The sequence below is a fragment of the Lycorma delicatula genome, chromosome 1 (assembly GCF_047948215.1).
Source record: "Lycorma delicatula isolate Av1 chromosome 1, ASM4794821v1, whole genome shotgun sequence".
Classification (NCBI taxonomy): domain Eukaryota; kingdom Metazoa; phylum Arthropoda; class Insecta; order Hemiptera; family Fulgoridae; genus Lycorma; species Lycorma delicatula.
Genome location: NC_134455.1, coordinates 311,295,715 through 311,316,597, shown reverse-complemented (window position 1 = coordinate 311,316,597; position 20,883 = coordinate 311,295,715). Strand labels below are relative to the sequence as shown.

The window sequence follows — 20,883 nt, the reverse complement described above, 5'->3', positions numbered from 1 at the left end:
GATTAGGATCTACTATTCTGGTCGGGCTACATATTTTACGGTTAGTTTAAAACTATTATAAAAAATCTGTGGTGCTCTTATTTTTCTGTTAAATTATACAAAAAATCTCATTTTCTTGAAAACAATTGGAAATAGCAGTGGTAGTTCCTAGCAAAAATTAATGGGGGTGCTGCTCCAGGAAATTTTTTACTCTGCCTTCATTAAATTTTCATCCCCTTTTATGGGTATAATTGCTTCATATACACTCTACCTCATCATCATCATCATCATCATCATCACAAGGGCATTTGTAGGCATTAAGTCGTTAACAATCATTGTCGGCTTAGGTTTTGATTTTATTCTGATTACAATATGATTCTATCGCTATGCATTTAGAAATACTCTACTCTTTTCCCAATCTTCTTGTTGCAAACTTCAAACACACAACACACACGTGTGCATGGGCACACACACAACCACACACATATTTAAAAAATGTAATATTATCATTTAAAAAAGAGACACTTAAAAAAAATTTGAAAATAAAAACTTCTAATACTTTATTTAAAAATTGTCAATTTTTTTACAATTGTCAAGTTTAGTGTAACAAAAGTTAAAAGCCTCATAATTAAATCATTCTCTTCTCCTGAAATTATTTATGATTTAGGATCAACAGAAGCAGAACTGTCTACTGGAGTAACATTATTTGGAGTAATCGTATTTGATGGAACAGGTGTATGGCAGTGTTCACGTTCTTTCACTTCTTCACTTTTAGCAACAAGCAATATTTCTCTTATTTTTTCCTTAACTTCTATCAGACGCTTAACATTTTTTATCTGTCGTAGTTCATACTCTACAAACCTTGCAAAATTAATGTAAGTCTCATCAGTAGGTTGGTTTGCTATACTCTCACTTGCTCGCTTCAAAATACTCAAGGTATCAGGTGTGTAAGAAGGTTCCCTTGGTCGCAACAATGAAGGATCTTTTACCAAAGTTACACTGGTATCTTGTAAAATGGGCCGCAAAAAATCCATATCAGAAATTTCATCAGTAGCAACCTGAAATTAGTACAAAACAATTAAAAAAAAAATTTTATAAATTCAAATTTTTAAACTCACTTCAAGGTTTTCAGTGAATGAAAAACTTTGCCATCTTGATGGTGGCTTTATTTAGTGAGAAACATAGTTAAAGAGTCAAAAAGAATCTAGTATTAACTGAATCTGTTCTGTTCCTTAGCCCTGGTAAATTGTTTTTTGTTTTTGTTTTTTTTTATTTATGTAGTTCATACTGTTAAGATGATTTTTTTTTATGGGTGAACAATATCTGAAAAATATCTGAAGTACAACAGAATATCGTAATGTAGCTATATGGTACACATCCACAACTTTTTGTGCAAAATCAGTACTAGATGTAAATCAAAACAAGATTAAAACATGGCAAATAATAAATTGAAACAATAACTGGTTGAAAAAAAATAAACTAAAGATCTCAGTTTTTTTCTAACACATGATCCCTACAAAGTAAAGAATAAATTAACCATAATGGAAATAAAATTCATAGCCAGAAATACAAACTATGTAAAATATAGATAAACAAAAAATAATAAAAATAAAACTATATTTGTTCAAGTAAATATACAAATCTGTTTAAGTAACCTCTTTTAACTTGCTCTTTGATGAAAAAGAAAACATTTTATTTACAAAAGAAAGATTTAATTACTATGAGGGCTGTCCAGAAAGTAACTTGAAATAAAAAAACAAATTTATTATATACATTTGAAAGGGACAATCTTAAATTACTTTTCTACATAGTCGCCATTTGAATTGAGGAACTTATAACAATTCACAACCTTTTCAATTCCTTTTCTGTAGAAATCTGCCACCTTTTATTTCAACCACTGATTTACACTGCCATGAAAATTTCTGCATTACTATCAAAGCACTGTGTTTCAAGCCAGGTCTTCATCGCTAGAAAGAGGTGGTAATCGCTCATTTTTCCCCGACACGCTTGTTTTGTTTGCTCGGCTTAGTTTTGTCAATGTTTACAATAACTTTCTAAGTTGATTGTTTTGCCACATTCAAGAAAATCAACCAGAAGCACTCCCTCAGTATCCCAAAACACAGATATGCCATAATCTTTCTGGCTGACAACATTTGCAAATATTTTACTGATTTTCTGGGAGAACTTGCATGCCCCATTCCATGAACAGTCTTTTTTCCTCACAATTGACATGCTTTACCCATGTCTGATCTTCCGTTACAACACGGTCGAGTAGTGCATTACCATCCTTGTTGTAGGATTCGAGGAAATTCAGCGATGCAGCAAGACGCCGTTTTTTGTGGTCTTCTGTCAAGAATTTTGGCACCCATCTTGCACAAAACTTGTGATAACCAAGCTTCCCTGATACAATTTCATGCAGCAAACTTTGTGAAATTCAGAGGAAATTAACCAAGAGTTCCATAATCGTGAAGTGGCGATTATCATGAATTTTATTGTTGATTTTCATCATCAGTTCATCAGTCACAAAGCTATGCCGACCACTGCAGTCCTCATCATGAACATTGGTGCAACCATTTTTAAACTGAATGCACCACTGCCTCACTCCACCTTCACTCCTTATTCCATCTCCGTACACCTCACAAAGTTGCCAATGAATTTCAATTTGTTTGAGGTTTTTTGTCAGTAAAAACCTAATCACTGAACATACCTCACAACTCCCAGGATCAACAAACAAAGTAGAAAAATCACACTCCAAATGCTATGTCAGCTTGATGTGTACTGAGTGTACAAACATTTTAACGCCAAGATGGTGGCTCTATCTCCTCCACCCATCTCCATGCCAGGCAAAAACATAAGTTACTTTCTAGATCGCCCTCATATATATTATAAAGCTCTACACTAAGATATCTCCACAAAATGTCCATCAAGTTCTACTTTTCTATTGTTTCCAAAATTATTTTAAAAATTGCAGAAGAATTTATTCAAAAATTATTTAAACTAATTCATGGTAAAAATTTAATACTGATAATTTAATACTTTATTTCCAATAGTAATAAAGATGGTGCAGTTTGCAGCAAAATTTAAAATGGAATTTCCATTAAAAATAACAAAAAAACCTCATTAAAAATACTGAGGATTTAATCCTACTAGAGAGGAACATTTAAATTCTTTTCTGACATTTTGAATTACATGAATAATTATGATCTTCAATCTAGACAATTCACCTTGAATAATTATGTGTTTGGTTGACAATCAAAAACTGAGTTTAAATATAAAAAATATTCCATTTCTATTATGAAACTCATATTTAAAGTTGTAATAGCAAATTCGATAAACAAATCTTTCATTGATGGAGTAATTCCTACCTGTCTAGAGACCTAAATTGTTATTCACCTCGATAAGAAAGGTTCTGTAAGATTTAAATTTACTATTAATTTGTTATACCTGTAGTTTCTAAATTATTTAAAAACAACATGCAAATTGGATTTAAATTTTCTTAAGAAAAATATTTAAATATCTTCTGGATGGTATATCCAGAAGATATCTTCAGGAATATTTTTTCTACTGACAACTACTTTCCAATTTTTATTTTAACATATAATTTTTTTTTTTCTATTTTTTTGCAATCTTAATAAAACTTTTGACTTAATTTCACATATCTCACTAATGAAAAACCTGTACAATTATGCAATCAAAGGACTGGCTTACAACTGGTTAGTCATAACTTATAAAATCCTAAACTGATATTTAAAACTTCATCTTTTAGCGAGTGACAAAAACCTATACAAAATGTAGATCCTCATTTCAAAATGAACACAGGATCCCAGAGAAGTATTCTCAGTCCTGTGCATTTCTCAGTATTTATAAAAGTATTCTATTAATTCCACAAATATCATTCCGTTCACTGTTATCCTGTTTGGTATGATACAATTGTATTTACATCAGAAGATAATTATTAAAAAAGATTAGAAAATTCTTGGTTGAAAGTTCAAAAAATCAAACACTGTATGGATTGCAGCTATCAAACTTTAGATATGGATAAAACTACAATAATGTGCTTCTTGGGAAGTTTCCCATGTTTACTGGATAATTTTTCCAATAATGATAACAGTTCTTTTACGCAATAAAACATTTTTGGGATTTTATTATATGAAAAATTACCATGGAATCATAGAATTGATTTATTCTACAAGACTGAATTACTATGTTTTACTTATTTTTATTAATTAAATGTGCAAGTTATCCACTCATTGAGTACATTTATACATACATAGTAACATAATATATTTACTTAATTAAATTATGTACTATCAAACCTAGTTTACAGCTGTATTTGGTTTCATTATATTTTAGATTTTGTATATCGTTGTTGCTACTATTCCCAAATGTATTAAATTGCAGTAAGACTTACCTTAGGCAAACATGTAAAGTATATGAACAGGATGGCAAAAGCAGCAGTGCCACCCTATACCCAGTAATAAATCTCACACAAGCCCCATCATTGCCGACTTCAAACTGATGTACCAGTTGTACATGCTGTCAATACTAACTTACGCCTACTTACCATATCAAAACACCAGCATCTAAGAAAGACATCTGCCGAGAGGATCCTATCCTGCAGCTTGTAAGGAAAAGATCTCATGCTGTTCTTGATGAACTACGATAATTAGCAGAACAAGAAATCGAGTGACCTTGCCTGCCTTTTTTTTTTTAAAAAAAAGTGGTTCCCCTTTATTTTATGGTGTGGAATGAGAATGAGATTACTTCTGAATTCACTAGGTCAGGAGTACCGTTATTGCGGGAGGTTTTTTTAGCTGAAGCTCGAATATGACTTATAAACTTAAAAGATTTTTCAAATTTCAAAAGCTTGTGAGGTTTGTTGATTGATTCATCATCAGCCAAATAAATTGAATGTGTGTGATAGGGTACTGTTCCTTTACTTTTATTTCAGCTTTGTGACAGATGCTACAGACTGGCTACAGCTATAAATGAAATAACTAAATAAACCGAAGGAAATAACTAGATAATTGTTTTTTTTCTTGTTTAGCCTCCAGGAGTTACCATTCAGGTATTACTTCAGAGGATGAATGAGGATATATATATATGAGTGTAAATGAAGTGTGGTCTTGTCTAGTCTCAGTATGACCATTACTGAGATGTGTAGTTAATGAAACCCAACCACCAAAGAACACCAGTACCCACAATCTAGTATTCAAATCCTTATAAAAGTAACTGCCTTTACTAGGACTTGAACTCTCGACTTCCAAATCAGCTGATTAGGAAAGATGCGTTCACCCCTAGACCAACCCGATGGGTTGGATAATCATTTGTTTAGAAGAAAATAAATGGTTAATGTTCTTGTTATAAATGACAGAAGGAGAATGCTCCACCCTAGCTTACACGAATGTTTTACTATACAAATTTTAAATCACCCCAACATTCTTATTCTATTTCAAGAAGATGATGAAGGCTGCCAGAAAATAGGAACGGCGATGGAAGAAGCCCAGCAATCATATGACAGCAGAGCAAAGAGTCCTGCTCTTTCCCCTATGTTGTCTTTTTCAGGGCCTTTTATAAATCTTTCTGTTACAGTCTGTAATTATTTATAACCAGAAATACAGAAAGACAAGCTAAAGAAGAAAGTAGAACTACATCTCAAGAATGCAAACCAGGTCGATGTAAGACAAAGAAGATTGCAAGAGTGAAGAAGAGTCTATGAAACCTTAATTCACCTACCACCCTTTTTTCTTTTACGTTACAATTTCGGCCCATTCTTAGCACATGTGACTCCCTCCAAGATAAAAAGTACAGCCTCCAACTACTAGGGTACCATCAGGTGCATTTCTTCTAGACCAAAAGACACTAGCACAGATAGGCCTTAAATGGACAGACTGAAGAGGAATTATGCCAGGAGAAAAATGCAAATACAATGCTAGTCTCCCAAGGTCAGTGTAAATAACGATTTTCAAATTAATCTGTACGGATTGGAACACAATCCATAATTCAATCTGCAAATAAAACCAATATATTGTTAACAGGATTAGTATATAAAAAGAAAATATAATAAAATAATAACGTAAGGAATCCAAAAAGGAACTTAAAGGGATCCTTTTCTCAAGCTAACAAATCCGTTTAACAATCTGTTCTTTGTAGTACAGACAATGGTGCCTCCAATAGCTGTAGTTCAACGAAAAGGGTTTCCAGACCAAAATAGGAATTTATGGGAAAATTTAAGGGCGCAGATGATGAGAATTCTCGTACTTCAACAGTTATGGAATGAGGTGAGTACTGGTGCTGCAGGCCAAAGGATATAAATAAATTCTGTCAGGACCAGAGGGAACAAAGTAGTGAAGTGAAAGCGTGGCCATATTCAGCGTAGTCACGATAACAGTTCGGCGAAGGTATGTAGTCTGTTTAACACGATTGTGTGACGGCGTTATCAGCAAGCACTTGGTAACAATAAATGAAGAATACATTACAAACATTAAAGTTGGCAGTGGGTGAACGCAGGAAGTTGTTCAGCAAGTTATTGGTAGACAGTAGTGTAAGTGACAGTGATAAATTCATTTATAATGTGTAGAATAATTTTGTTGTAAATAGCAAAGATATGGCTTAGAATGGAATTGTATGAACTTTCCACTTCTCTAATCTCATCTTGTAGCTAATGCAATATTAGGTGTTAATATTAGCAGTCATTAAGTTTTTACTCAATTGGACTGTAATTTGATTTTTATTATTTAACTATCTTTAAATAAATCTTGTTTTAATTTGAAATACTATTTTGCATGTCATTTATTCATTATTATTATTGTTTTTTTTTATTACTATTATTATTTATTTATCTGATTTTCTATGTTTTTAGAGTAGTAAATAGTATCTATATAACATTTGTTTTTGTTATTCTCTCAGTATCTTGGTCGAGCCAATATTGGTGACAATATAACAGACATCAGATAAAAAAAAATGCCTGCCGCCCTATAACATGGAAGACTCATCAACAAGGGACAGTTGTACAGGTTCTGTGATAAATAGGGGGGATCTCCCACTACCCTTGCATTCAATACCATTGTGTGCAAGAGTATTCTCTCTCGAACCACCACCCAGAGTAGATCAACAAGAAGAAGAATTTAAGAATAATGTCACCGGACTGGCCCAACATGGAACCTGCCAATTATTTCATGCCAATATACTCGCAGGAACAGCTGAGGGAGCCACTGGACTAGGATGCCACCTTCCTGTCCTGGTCAGCAGGTCAATCAAGCCTACCTGCAGGAGCCGGCCCAATATGGGATCACTCAGGAACAACTGCCCTGGCCACATCAACAGAAGACGACTGACACCGACCCGCCATTGCAGAGCCCGGGGGGGGGGGGGGCACCACTTCCACACTGTAGTGGGTACCCAACTGCCACTGAGGAATGCTTGGTCTGATTTCAACAGAGGAGCCATAACTCCCTGAGTATAGCCGAGCCTATATGTCCAGAGACTAGCCACCAGGCTCAACAGCCCTTCTCAGAGCTATCTGCCTAAACATACAAACGACCCTTTTCACGGTCATCACTTCAAAAACCGCTTTTCAGGGCTACACAAAGTTCTGAGATGACATGTGCCATCGGAGCAATTTGGCAATAACGCATTTGGCACAATGAGCACATTACACTAGAAGAAGTTTAAATAAGAGTGAAAAATAAACACCCTTTGTATTGATAAATAATCTAAAAATTTCTGTTACTGTTATTATCACAATTTAACTAATGAAAAATTCACATCCGATTATCCTGTATAAACAATTAAGACACCTGAATGATTACCTTAAAACTCGATAAGACAGATTGAGTGTCAAATAAACCAATCCTCAAGTATTCTGCTTGCATCGCTGTATTTTTTAAATAATATTTTTTTAACATTTCGTTTTTACAAGATGGGAAAAGTGAACTGGCTTATAAATGGTACTGAACGGAATGTGAGGGGAGGGGCATTTGTTAATTTTCTGAATAAGTATTATTAAAAGCATAAATTTTTGCAAAACAAATTTAGTTTTCTTTAACTTAATTCACTTGATTACTGTGATAGTTGAGATTTATACCATTGGGAAAAATGATTTGCTGAGACCTGCAAAGCTACTATCAAGGTAATATTTACTGCTTGACGTAATCTTTTTCTTGCAAGCCATTTTTTAATTTTTGGAAACAAAATAAAGTCTCACGATGTTAAATGTACAAGTTACAATGCATTTGGAATTTATGTGATTTTGCTTGAGCAATTACAGCTGTATGAGCAGTTCAAGAAGAAAAAGCATTTTCTTTTTAATTAATATGGTTGTTTCTGTCTGCTTAATCTTAACAACAAAAAAAAAAATTGATTCAATAAAGTTATGTAACATTTCCCTATGTATGTATATATATAATATATTTTTCAAGATAATTAATATTACACCTTTTCTATTCAAAAAAAAAAATACTGGCATAACCCTTCCAGATGATGCAACATTTGCTTCCGAAGCTCTTCCACTAGCTTTTACCCATTTTTTCAGCTGTTCACTCATTTTTGGTACAAAGTAATGCATCTATGTTATATTAAAAGTTACAAATAAACACAGAAATTTTTGTTTTTTTTAATAAGTTAACACCACCTAGATTGTTAACAGCTTTTTCATAAAGAAGTGTTCACTTAAGTTGTGCAAATTTCAACTAAGATGTTCACATCAATCTTCACATGCTTTTATTAAATAATCTTCCAGAAGATATGAAGGATTTTTTTCATTGATATCTCTTTATTTCTTATCTTATATACATGCATACAGATGGTGATTTGTTCTTTGTGCTTGAAAACACTAAACCAGAAATTAGTGGTCGATTTCAACGACCAAAGTTGCCAAGAATATTACTTAGTTTTGTGATTATATCAAGTCAAGCCTTTTAAAAACAAATAGTTAATCATTGAATTTGTTTCATGTTTTCCATATTTTTAAATAATTATAAGTTACTTAGAATAACTCTAACAAATAAAATTATCTTTTGACAGGAATCATGTAAAGGCTAGTAAACTCATCAACTGTCATATTTTATTCATTAATGATTTCATCTGTTGTGATTCAATACTTATTTAAATGAATAAAAAAATTCAGATAATTATTATTCATCCTCACAAACACTGAATTTATAAAAAATTGTGCAGAAGAGGTCTGGGTAGCAGGAGGGACCATACTCCTTTAAAACCAACTTATTTACATGCCTCCAAAAAACTTAAGTTTTGTATAAATACAGTAGAACATTACAATATTGCAATTTTCCAATCTGTATAACCAAGAAGATTCTAGGGGTCTTTGATGAAAAAGGGTGCCACCAAACCATATTGATATTATGTAATGTTTCATATGTCCATGAAGATAGAATGTGTATTAAAAATACAAGAATTTTACTTTTTAAGATGTAAATTTTTATGGGAATAGAATATCTTGAACACAGAATGGGAGAAGATTTTCAATACCATAAATTTTTTTACTTGCTCCTAGAATCAATGCTTACAAAAAGAATGGATTAATATCAATACATTTTCAATTCTATTTTGTAACATTATTTTCAATTGTGTTATTTTCAATAACATTCAGATTTTTTTGGATTTTTTCAATTAAAGAAGACAAGAAATGACCACGAGCGGAGAACAAGCCCTAAATTTCTTGAACAACACAAAGTTTGTGTTTTCTATTTGCCCTTGAAGATTAAATGCATTCTGAATAAGAATCGTTCAAATATCCGAATATTTCAACTGAAGGCAGTAGGGGGCAAGAGGACAAAACTGAGTCTTAAGACTCTCCGACACTGTTATTTTATATATCCTTTCTTGAAAGAATAATGTACTGTAAGGATGAGATCATTCTCTTATTTTTAATTAATGATGGAGAGCATAAGGGGGCCTGAACTCCTTGGACACTATGGTTTAATTATCACTGAAACTAAAATTTCATTGAAATAATGTCTAAATATTGAAATACCTAATTTTTAGATGTTCAGAAGGTAATAAGCACTTGAATAGCACTATTTTCTTACTGATACAAAGGTCAAAATATCCCAGTTTTTTTTTTAAATGAGAATGCGTGAGAGAAGACTGTAATCATAGAGCAAGGGAGGGCTTGGACAATCTAATACACTGAATCTCTTGCTAAGATAAGTATAATCAGACTTTTTTTATTTATTAATATAGCCATTAAACACATTATCATGGAACGGAATCAATAAGGACAAACACTAGAATAGGAATCACGAAGACAGTTTCTTTTATTATTTACTTTTTTTATTTATTAATATGGCCATTAAACACATTATCATGGAACGGAATCAATAAGGACAAACACTAGAATAGGAATCACGAAGACAGTTTCCTGTTACAATTAAACTTTAAAAAAAAATAAGTTTTAGTAGTTCACCTAGCCAACAAACTTTGGATTTTTAATTTAAATTTTAAGATGAACATTTAGAAAGTTTATTATCACCTGAGAAACACAAATAGTAGAATGCCATACACTTTTAAACTAAGAAATCCTTTGGTAAAATTTGAGGAAAAGCAATAAACAATAAACAAAACAATTTTTTCAAAATGTAATACATAAAAATAAATCATTTTTAAAACATGTAAGCAGTAATGGAGCAAATGCAACTGGCGACTTTCATATGATGTAATCCATGTACAACTTACACAGAAATACAAAAGAGTTATACACACAGTAACAAGAGAATTTTTAAAGCGAAACAAACATGAAGATCCATCCCTCAGAAAAATAAATTTTACAGAATGTAGTTATAAAACCGTACAGGACTAAAAACAAATTAACAATTAATTACATACATGAATTTCAAATAAATAAAGAGGTGTGTAAAAGGCTCACTAAAAAAAAAATATAATATAAATTAAAAGTCTGGTTGATTTTAAGAATTTGAAAAGTTTTTCAATTTCAGCCACATATAATCACCTAAAATAATTTTTTTCAAATCTCATGCTAGTTTATAATAGGTCTTTATATATACAACAATGCAGAACATTTTTGATGATTTTAGTGAAGGATCTTTAGTTGTTATTGAATTTTGTTGGGTTCTTCATTTTTTAACTATTTCTTATTCTGCATTATTTTTAGATATTTGTTTGCAAAGTCTAACAACACTTAGCAGACACATTCATGAATTAAACAAGTGCCACAGTAAGATAAATGTAAATTTCTTCTAATCAGAATACAGGTATTATATTGTTACAGGTAACACTGGCATTAATAATTAAATAAATTTTTCATGTTTCACACATTCTCCATTGATAACGCAATCTATAAAGTACCTGGAATTAAAAACTTTCTATGCTATATCAATATTAAGCTTTTGACCAAGATATTTGCAACACATACTGTACAATGACGTCCAGCTGAAGTAGAAGCTTTACTGGAATTTTCAGCCATCTTAATCACAGGAGAGGTTTAGTTTTCCAGGTGGATTCATCTTTGTTAACTCACAACTTGCCTAAGAAAAAAAGATATAACAGTTAACAATTTTTTGCTAGATATATCACCAAAAATAAAAAATAATTACAACCATTTTATCTATTTGATTCTTTCATTAGGGAAATATTATTATTAAGTACTTTCATCATCTGCAATGGTTAAAACAAGAAGTTAAGACTTAAAAATGATAATTTTCTATATGTCTGAATATTTTAGATTTTATTGTACAAATCAGAAAATTATTAAATGAATGAACAATTAGCTCATTCTTTATAAAAGCATTTCTCGCAATTTGAATGGTATTACAAACTTGTAGGTAAAATGACACTACCACAGTACTGAAAAATTAAAACTGATCGTAAAGATCAATCACAATCTCAGACTACCACTTCCTGAAATTAGTTTGAGAAAAGTATGCAATTTTACACAGTCAGATGAAACATTAGTACATAATGATTAAGATTGCAGATTATGCAGAACTGCTCATTATACTAACAGAACTCTTTTAGCCTGCCTTTCAACTAAATAATGGTGTAACATGCTACTGGTGGTAACTTTACTTTTGATTTTTAATGGGCAGGTACATCCGAATAACTTACTACTAACTTTAAACATAGATACAGATTACACTAAATGTTAGCTGTCACATCATTTTTGTTCAGTTATGAATCTATAAATTTCAAGCACACCAGATATAAGTTATAAAAGAAATTTCATACAAGCTTATATATAAAGACAAAATAACACCAAAGGGTATTATAAAAGGAATCTAACAGTAACAACAGTAAATTAGGATGTTAAAAGAATCATTCATAATACATTCATAACTTATTGAAAACAAATAACCAGTAATAAATAAAAAAGTTTGTTTTATAAAAAAATAACAGAATTTAGACATGAATCTCAAAAACTGCATAACTATAAATTCAATCAGTGTCAACCCAAATACTGCCAATTGTATGATAACCTAATTGTGTGGTAATGTACATCCGCACACAACCAAGAATTACCAGCACTGTTCAGAGTAACTTCTCTATTATTTTTCTTGGAGAACAGCTGAGATGTAGATGCACGACTAGTAGAGTGCTAGGGTAACCTATCTGATATGCATTTTTTACAACCTTGTTATTAATAATAATCACCTCCCATAGTCTTTATAGATAACTCTGTTGATTGTCTTCATTATTTCATGATCTTTATATTAATGTGCATAATGACAAATTGGGTAAATAATGAATACTGCTTATGTTCAAGCTTTGCTAAAACCAGACATACAAACCAAGTTAATTATGAACAATTTAGCATACAGTCAGCAAAACAACACTAACTGAGATTCAGAGATTATAAAAAAGAACTGTAGAAAATTTATATTTAATATAAATAAACCAATTATTTAGAATATCTCGTGAGGAAATAATTGTATTTCAGGAATTTTAATCTATAATACAGAAATGATTTTACACAAACTTGGTTCCAAAAAAATTCAGTTTTTCAGTTATGCTTACTGCAAAATCATTTCTAAATTTTAATTATAAATGTAATTTATTACCATACTCCATTTCTATAGAAATGCAGTATATAATAATTCTTCAGAAGAAGAATTTGAGGTCTCAAGTGTAGTTTGACTTGGAACTTAACTAATTGGAGTGGTAGCATCTCCACCTTTTATCCATAGGTCCCGACTTTGAATCCCGTCAGGCATGGCATTTTCACATGCAACAAAAATTGTTATTCATCTCATCTTCTGAAGTAATACCTAACGGTGGTCTCATAAAAAAAAAAATTGGCTCCTATTATTATCTCCATTAATATCTGTTTTTTTTTTATAAAAACAAAAACACACTTCTTAATATCTACAGATTAACTGCCAATAAATTTAAAAAACTTGATAAAACTTCACCGGACTTAATTTTGAGGAAATTGATGTACAATAAGAAAAAAACACACAACAGTACTTGTGTTCTATAATGGTACCACTATCATTGGGAAGTTTTAAAACCACTATCATTGGTTTTAAAACCTTAAATAAGGTTCTACTTATCATCAGTAAGATGATAAAATAAAAATATCAATTAAAGTTAATGGTGAACTTAATAAGCAAAATGTGTGCACTTAGAATTTGGGATCTCTAAGATTGTGAAGAGAAAACAGTTACATTTTGCAGGTTAGGTTGTTAATTGAAATAAATAATTCAATTTCTAGTTTTGTGTCTACTTTATTCCTAACAGATTCCAACGGCCATCATAAATTTACAGACCTAATATATATATAAAATCTTCCAACTATAGTGGCGCCATTTTGATATATAAATACCCAAATAACATTTTAAAAATCAACTTTTGTTGTGGAAACTTCACGACAACACCCTTGTCCATCCATCAAAATTTTCCCAAATAATTTATAACTACAGAAACCTATATATTAAAAAAAAATCCCCATGTTTCTGGAGCTCCTTACTTTGTAGGTATATTTTTCAGTGTTTAACTCATTCTAAACTGAAAATGTTGCAATTTAGGCATAAAAAAATGGCTAAATGATACTTTGAAGCACAAGTTTCTTCTCTTCATACGAGACACTTTTATGTGTTGTTACATCACTGTATACCAAGACTGAGAGATGTACTGTTAATAAATAGCACTAGACACAAAGATGACTATGACATAGTACTAAGGGACTGATTGAGTTAAAATCTAACAATTCTGGCCTAACTCAAACTGTCAACTTCTTGCACAGAAATGCAAACTCCCAGAATCATCCTGACACATAAAGAACACACATCAGTACTCAACACAGAATAAACATTTTCAAATCATCTCATAAAAATAACACAAATAAACAATAAAATATATATTTTTCGCATAGTAACGTCCGAAGCTCAAAGCACCCTAAAATATTAAATCTACAAATATAATAATTTCACAAAAATCACAAATTAAACATGTAAATATTCTCAATCACATTATGACAAATACAGAATAGGTACTTAAAAGCATGTTTCGATAAAATTACAGAAAATAAGTAAAATTAGTAATTAGTTAAGGAAACAATTAACATAGTTTATGTTAATTGTTGAATGATGAAATCAGAATCTGAAGAAGTATCTCATGAAGTATAAAGTTTGTAATATTCTTCTGTATGGATATGAAACATGGATATCAAGGAAAAGGGTAAAAGAAAGGCTGGGGATGTTCAAAGTGTGGAAAAAAAAGCTGAAAAAAATTAAATGTAAAGACAGGAATAAAAATGAAATAGTAGAAGTTTATAGGAGAGAAGGTAAGAATGGATAAAGTATGGAGAATAAAGGCTTAATTAAAACAATTCCGACTCAATAGTTTACATGGAATTAGGTGAAAATGGAGATGGTCATTGTATTATGGAATTGTCGCAGGATAGATAATTATAAGTAGGATTGGATAAATGTATCTGACAGGAAAAAAGTAATAACAAACATAGATTAAATGTATTACTGAAACATATATTAAGAGGGATTTTAAATTTGAAAACCATCCATTTCTTCAATTTAACAAATTTAAAATGGATACCATCCACAACACCAACAAAGGATGTATAAAACAGCTCAAAAAATCTTATGTAAGCTCATTTCTAAAAATGTATAATTAGTAATGCATTACATTTTTCCCAAAACGTTTTCAGAAACATAGATTCTTTATTTTCCATGTCTATTAACTATGAACTTAAATATTTTTAAACAAGTAAATGTAAGCTCTTGAACTGCAACATAAATTTAGTGTTTCTGTAAATTCTACACTGGTCAATTGACATTTTACAGACCAATAAAGCACACACTATTAAACACGACCTGGGAATATACAATTAAACTACAGTAATATTACACTAAATGATACATTGGCAAAAACAACCCACATTCACCCACAAAAAAAGAATACATACAAACACTCACCAACAACAGAATTCGCTTTTGCAAATATATTAAAAATAAGAAAACACACGTATAAATTAACCAATGAAAAAAAGAAACTAAACACGTGACTGTATCTGACAACTGTTTATTCGTTGCCAACGAGATACTAAACGAATGTATCGATATATATCGGGAAATGAAATCGACAGTAATGTTGTCAGGAACCGAAGTAATCGTAAACTTACATTTTCGATCGCGAGTATAGAGTGGTAAAACTTAGTAGTTTATTATTTTGTTTAACACATGACGTGCTGTTAAAATTATTGTACAAAAACGGTGTGTTTGTTAAACAGAGGTAGATCCATCATACGATTATATTTTAAGCATTCAGTATATGTAAATTACATTATAGTAAATTTAGAAATTGTTTCTCAATTTTCATCTTGCTGGTTCATTGTTTTGAAAATTAAGTCTGCAGTTAAGGAGGATCGATTGAGTTAATGTTTTTTTTTTTTTTTTTTTTTGTAATTTATCGAATATTTTGTGCGAACATGTTAACCTGTGCGCGCGACGCATGTTTTTGGTGGGTTCAACTTGTCAAGGTATTGAGTATTATCGTAATTTATTGATTGTTTGTAGTTCATTTTTATCTGTACAATAATTATCTTTTTCAACGTACCCTTTGTCGTAAATATTACACACTAGTTTATATAATCTTTCTTTTTCCTGTTTAGCCTCCGGTAATTACCTTCCTGATAATATTTCAGAGGATGATATGTATGAGTGAATATAAACGAAGCGTAGTCTTGTACAGTTCGACCATTCATGAGATGTGTGGTTAATTAAAATCCAACCACCTAAGAACACCGGTATCCACGATCTAGTATTCAAATCCGTGTAAAAATAACTGACTATTAGGACGTGAACGCTGGAAGTCACGACTTCCAAATTAGCTGGTGTGGGAAGACACGTTCGCCACTAGACCAACCCGGTGGGTTAGTATGTAAAATCTATCTATCACTCCTCACCTGCACTGCACAGTAATCATGCAGGTATCCCGTCTATCCCAGGAGCCTTTTTCTTATTCAAATCCTTTAATGCTCTATTAAATTCATTTATTTATTACAGAAATGTTATTTTCTGGAACTATTCAACTTTGATTACGTTTTAAAATTTAAATCTATATAAAATAATTTCATTATATCGTTGTTCTTGAAATGTTTATAAAAATGAAAAATAATTTTATTTCAGCTGCATAAGGTTTTAAATAAAAAATAGACAGATTAATCAAGATTTGATTCAACAAAAGTGAATTTTTTAATTGCTATGAAAACAATATTTTTGAATCTGGATAAAGCATGCAAAAAGTGATTATGTAAGATTTAGTCATTTTATTATGCAATTTTTTTTGCATTTCCTTTTGTTTGTCTAGTACTTGCGATATATACATAGATATAATGTATTAAAGTATAATTTTCTATTAGACATTAATTTTTTACTTCCTTGTAAGAAGTAAATGAAGTATTGTGATCGCGCAAAATCTCGGTTTTCAGATTTTAACGGAAATATACATTTTCACTAGTTCCGGCGTGACGTCTGTACGTACGTATCTCGCATAACAAAAAACGATTAGCCGTAGGATGTTGAAATTTTGGATATAGAGTTGTGCACCTCTCCTTTGGATTGCAATCGACTGTACCAAAGTGTCCAGAATAGCATAAAATCAAAAAATTTTTGGACTTTTTCTTAATTGCAATAATAAGCCCTCATTGAAAGCTTTTTAATATGTCTTAAGTGGTACATATTTTCTTTAGTTTCAGAGTAATAGCCAAATAAAATTTTTATTAATGAAATCTTTGCATCTTGCAAGGGGAAGGCACATGGGTTCGAATCAGACTTCATCTCCTTTATTTTTTGTAACTCTTTTTTCAAATTTAAATACGGGTATATTGATTTATTAATAATTATTAATCTGTGATTGTAAAACAAAACTTTAACAATAAATAATAATTCAAAAATAACAATAAAAATTAAAAAAATATCTTTTTTTTTTGTCTTCAGTCATTTGACTGGTTTGATGCAGCTCCAAGATTCCCTATCTAGTGCTAGTCGTTTCATTTCAGTATACCCTCTACATCCTACATCCCCAACAATTTGTTTTACATACTCCAAACATGGCCTGCCTACACAATTTTTCCCTTCTACATGTCCTTCCAATATTAAAGCGACTATTCCAGGATGCCTTAGTATGTGCCCTATAAGTCTGTCTCTTCTTTTAACTATATTTTTCCAAATGCTTCTTTCTTCATCTATTTGCCGCAATACCTCTTCATTTGTCACTTTATCCACCCATCTGATTTTTAACATTCTCCTATAGCACCACATTTCAAAAGCTTCTAATCTTTTCTTCTCAGATACTCCGATTGTCCAAGTTTCACTTCCATATAAAGCGACACTCCAAACATACACTTTCAAAAATCTTTTCCTGACATTTAAATTAATTTTTGATGTAAACAAATTATATTTCTTACTGAAGGCTCGTTTAGCTTGTGCTATTCGGCATTTTATATCGCTCCTGCTTCGTCCATCTTTAGTAATTTTACTTCCCAAATAACAAAATTCTTCTACCTCCATAATCTTTTCTCCTCCTATTTTCACATTAGCGGTTCATCTTTGTTATTTCTGCTACATTTCATTACTTTTGTTTTGTTCTTGTTTATTTTCATGCGATAGTTCTTGCGTAGGACTTCATCTATGCCATTCATTGTTTCTTCTAAATCCTTTTTACTCTCGGCTAGAATTACTATATCATCAGCAAATCGTAGCATCTTTATCTTTTCACCTTGTACTGTTACTCCGAATCTAAATTGTTCTTTAACATCATTAACTACTAGTTCCATGTAAAGATTAAAAAGTAACGGAGATAGGGAACATCCTTGTCGGACTCCCTTTCTTATTAGGGCTTCTTTCTTATGTTCTTCAATTGTTATTGTTGCTGTTTGGTTCCTGTACATGTTAGCAATTGTTCTTCTATCTCTGTATTTGAACCCTAATTTTTTTTAAATGCTGAACATTTTATTCCAGTCTATGTTATCGAAAGCCTTTTCTAGGTCTATAAACGCCAAGTATGTGGGTTTGTTTTTCTTTAATCTTCCTTCTACTATTAATCTGAGGCCTAAAATTGCTTCCCTTGTCCCTATACTTTTCCTGAAACCAAATTGGTCTTCTCCTAACACTTCTTCCACTCTCCTCTCAATTCTTCTGTATAAAATTCTAGTTATGATTTTTGATGCATGACTAGTTAAACTAATTGTTCTGTATTCTTCACATTTATCTGCCCCTGCTTTCTTTTGTATCATAACTATAACACTTTTTTTGAAGTTGATGGAAATTCCCCATTTTCATAAATATTACACACCAGTTTGTATAATCTATCAATCGCTTCCTCACCTGCACTGCGCAGTAATTCTACAGGTATTCCGTCTATTCCAGGAGCCTTTCTGCCATTTAAAACTTTTAATGCTCTCTTAAATTCAGATCTCAGTATTGTTTCTCCCATTTCATCCTCCTCAACTTCCTCTTCTTCCTCTATAACACCATTTTCTAATTCATTTCCTCCGTATAACTCTTCAATATATTCCACCCATCTATCGACTTTACCTTTCGTATTATATATTGATGTACCATCTTTGTTTAACACATTATTAGATTTTAATTTATGTACCCCAAAATTTTCCTTAACTTTCCTGTATGCTCCGTCTATTTTACCAATGTTCATTTCTCTTTCCACTTCTGAACACTTTTCTTTAATCCACTCTTCTTTCACCAGTTTGCACTTCCTGTTTATAGCATTTCTTAATTGCCGATAGTTCCTTTTACTTTCTTCATCACTAGCATTCTTATATTTTCTACGTTCATCCATCAGCTGCAATATATCGTCTGAAACCCAAGGTTTTCTACCGGTTCTCTTTATTCCGCCTAAGTTTGCTTCTGCTGATTTAAGAATTTACTTTTTAACATTCTCCCATTCTTCTTCTACATTTTCTACCTTATCTTTTTTACTCAGACCTCTTGCGATGTCCTCAAAAATCTTCTTTACCTCTTCTTCGTCAAGCTTCTCTAAATTCCACCGATTCATCTGACACATTTTCTTCAGGTTTTTAAACCCCAATCTACATTTCATTATCACCAAATTATGATCGCTATCAATGTCTGCTCCAGGGTAAGTTTTGCAGTCAACGAGTTGATTTCTAAATCTTTGCTTAACCATGATATAATCTATCTGATACCTTCCAGTATCGCCTGGCTTTTTCCAAGTGTATATTCTTCTATTTTTTTTTTAAATTGGGTGTTGGCAATTACTAAATTATACTTCGTGCAAAATTCTATAAGTCGGTCCCCTCTTTCATTCCTTTTGCCCAGCCCGTATTCACCCACTATATTTCTTTCCTTGCCTTTTCCAATGCCTGCATTCCAATCTCCAACTATTATTAAATTTTCATCTCCTTTTACGTGTTTAATTGCTTCATCAATCTCTTCGTAACACACTCTACCTCATCATCATCATGGGCGCTTGTAGGCCCATGATGGGGCCCAAAAAAATATCAGAAGTTATTAATGAAATACAATTTTTTGTACTTTTCATTTTAAAAAAATGTGTATATTTAATCTAACAGGCGTACAAGGAAGTCATGTGTTGTCCACATCTGATTTTTTTTGGTGTTAATGTATTAAAGTAAAATTTTCTATTAAACATTAATTTTTTTTTTTTGTTATATGTGTATGGAGTAGTATAAATCAAACAATTTTATTTATTAAATATCAGTAATTTTAATTATCAGTAAAATTTATCTTATTAAATATCGGTAATTTACTCATTAATTTTGTTAATCAATTAATAGATTTAAAAATAATCAAGATAAAAAGATTACTTAATATTGAACAAATTAAATATAACAGTAACACACAGGGTATTTCAATAAATTTATGTTTGTTTTTTCTGTATTACAATAATAATAGAATATTTAGCTATATATTAGCTGGTTAAAATCATTAATTCTTTTTAAAGTTATCTTTTCAGATATTTGAATATTTTGCAATTACTTAGCCTGCAGCCCAGGACAAGAGGACTCAACCTACAAGGAGCCAGGATGAGGATTCAGCCCGCAATCCAAAACGACCCTCGAGCCAGGACAATAGGACTCAGCCTCCTACAACACAGAACCAGGAAGAAAGGACTCAGTCCGCAGGACAGGACGACCCCATGAAGACTCAGCCTCCCCAGCCCAAGACTCACTCGTCATCAGAACGAGAGGACTCAGCCTACAATCCAATCCTTCTTCAGGATCAGAGGATTCAATCTTCAGTTACATCAAATTGGACTGAGATTTTGAAAAACAAAGTAGCAAAATCAATTTAAATTAAAAAAAAAAAAAAAATGATAGACGATAGATACGATTCAAAGTTCATTGTAATATCATCAACACTTGTTGTTGACATTAGAATTGACTCAAAGTTATTTCTATCGTCTCTGTAC

The 20,883-nt window shown here is 31.4% G+C and overlaps 1 protein-coding gene across 3 annotated transcripts in view; it reads right to left on the bottom strand.

Moving 5' to 3' along the window:
- Nucleotides 1–514: 514 nt before the first annotated feature.
- The window catches only part of LOC142333980 (uncharacterized), a 78,745-nt gene continuing 58,376 nt past the window's right edge, over nucleotides 515–20,883 (bottom strand). For 2 of the 3 annotated variants that reach the window (XM_075381640.1, XM_075381657.1), the window contains 2 exons: nucleotides 11,372–11,483; nucleotides 515–1,037 (listed from right to left, as the gene is read on the bottom strand). In XM_075381640.1, coding sequence (XP_075237755.1) covers nucleotides 636–1,037; nucleotides 11,372–11,422 — 453 coding nt within the window. In that variant the 5' untranslated portion in view covers nucleotides 11,423–11,483 and the 3' untranslated portion in view covers nucleotides 515–635. Of the gene's footprint in view, nucleotides 1,038–11,371; nucleotides 11,484–15,386; nucleotides 15,509–20,883 lie in introns of those variants that run through there. The other variant, XM_075381647.1, reaches the window with a different exon arrangement.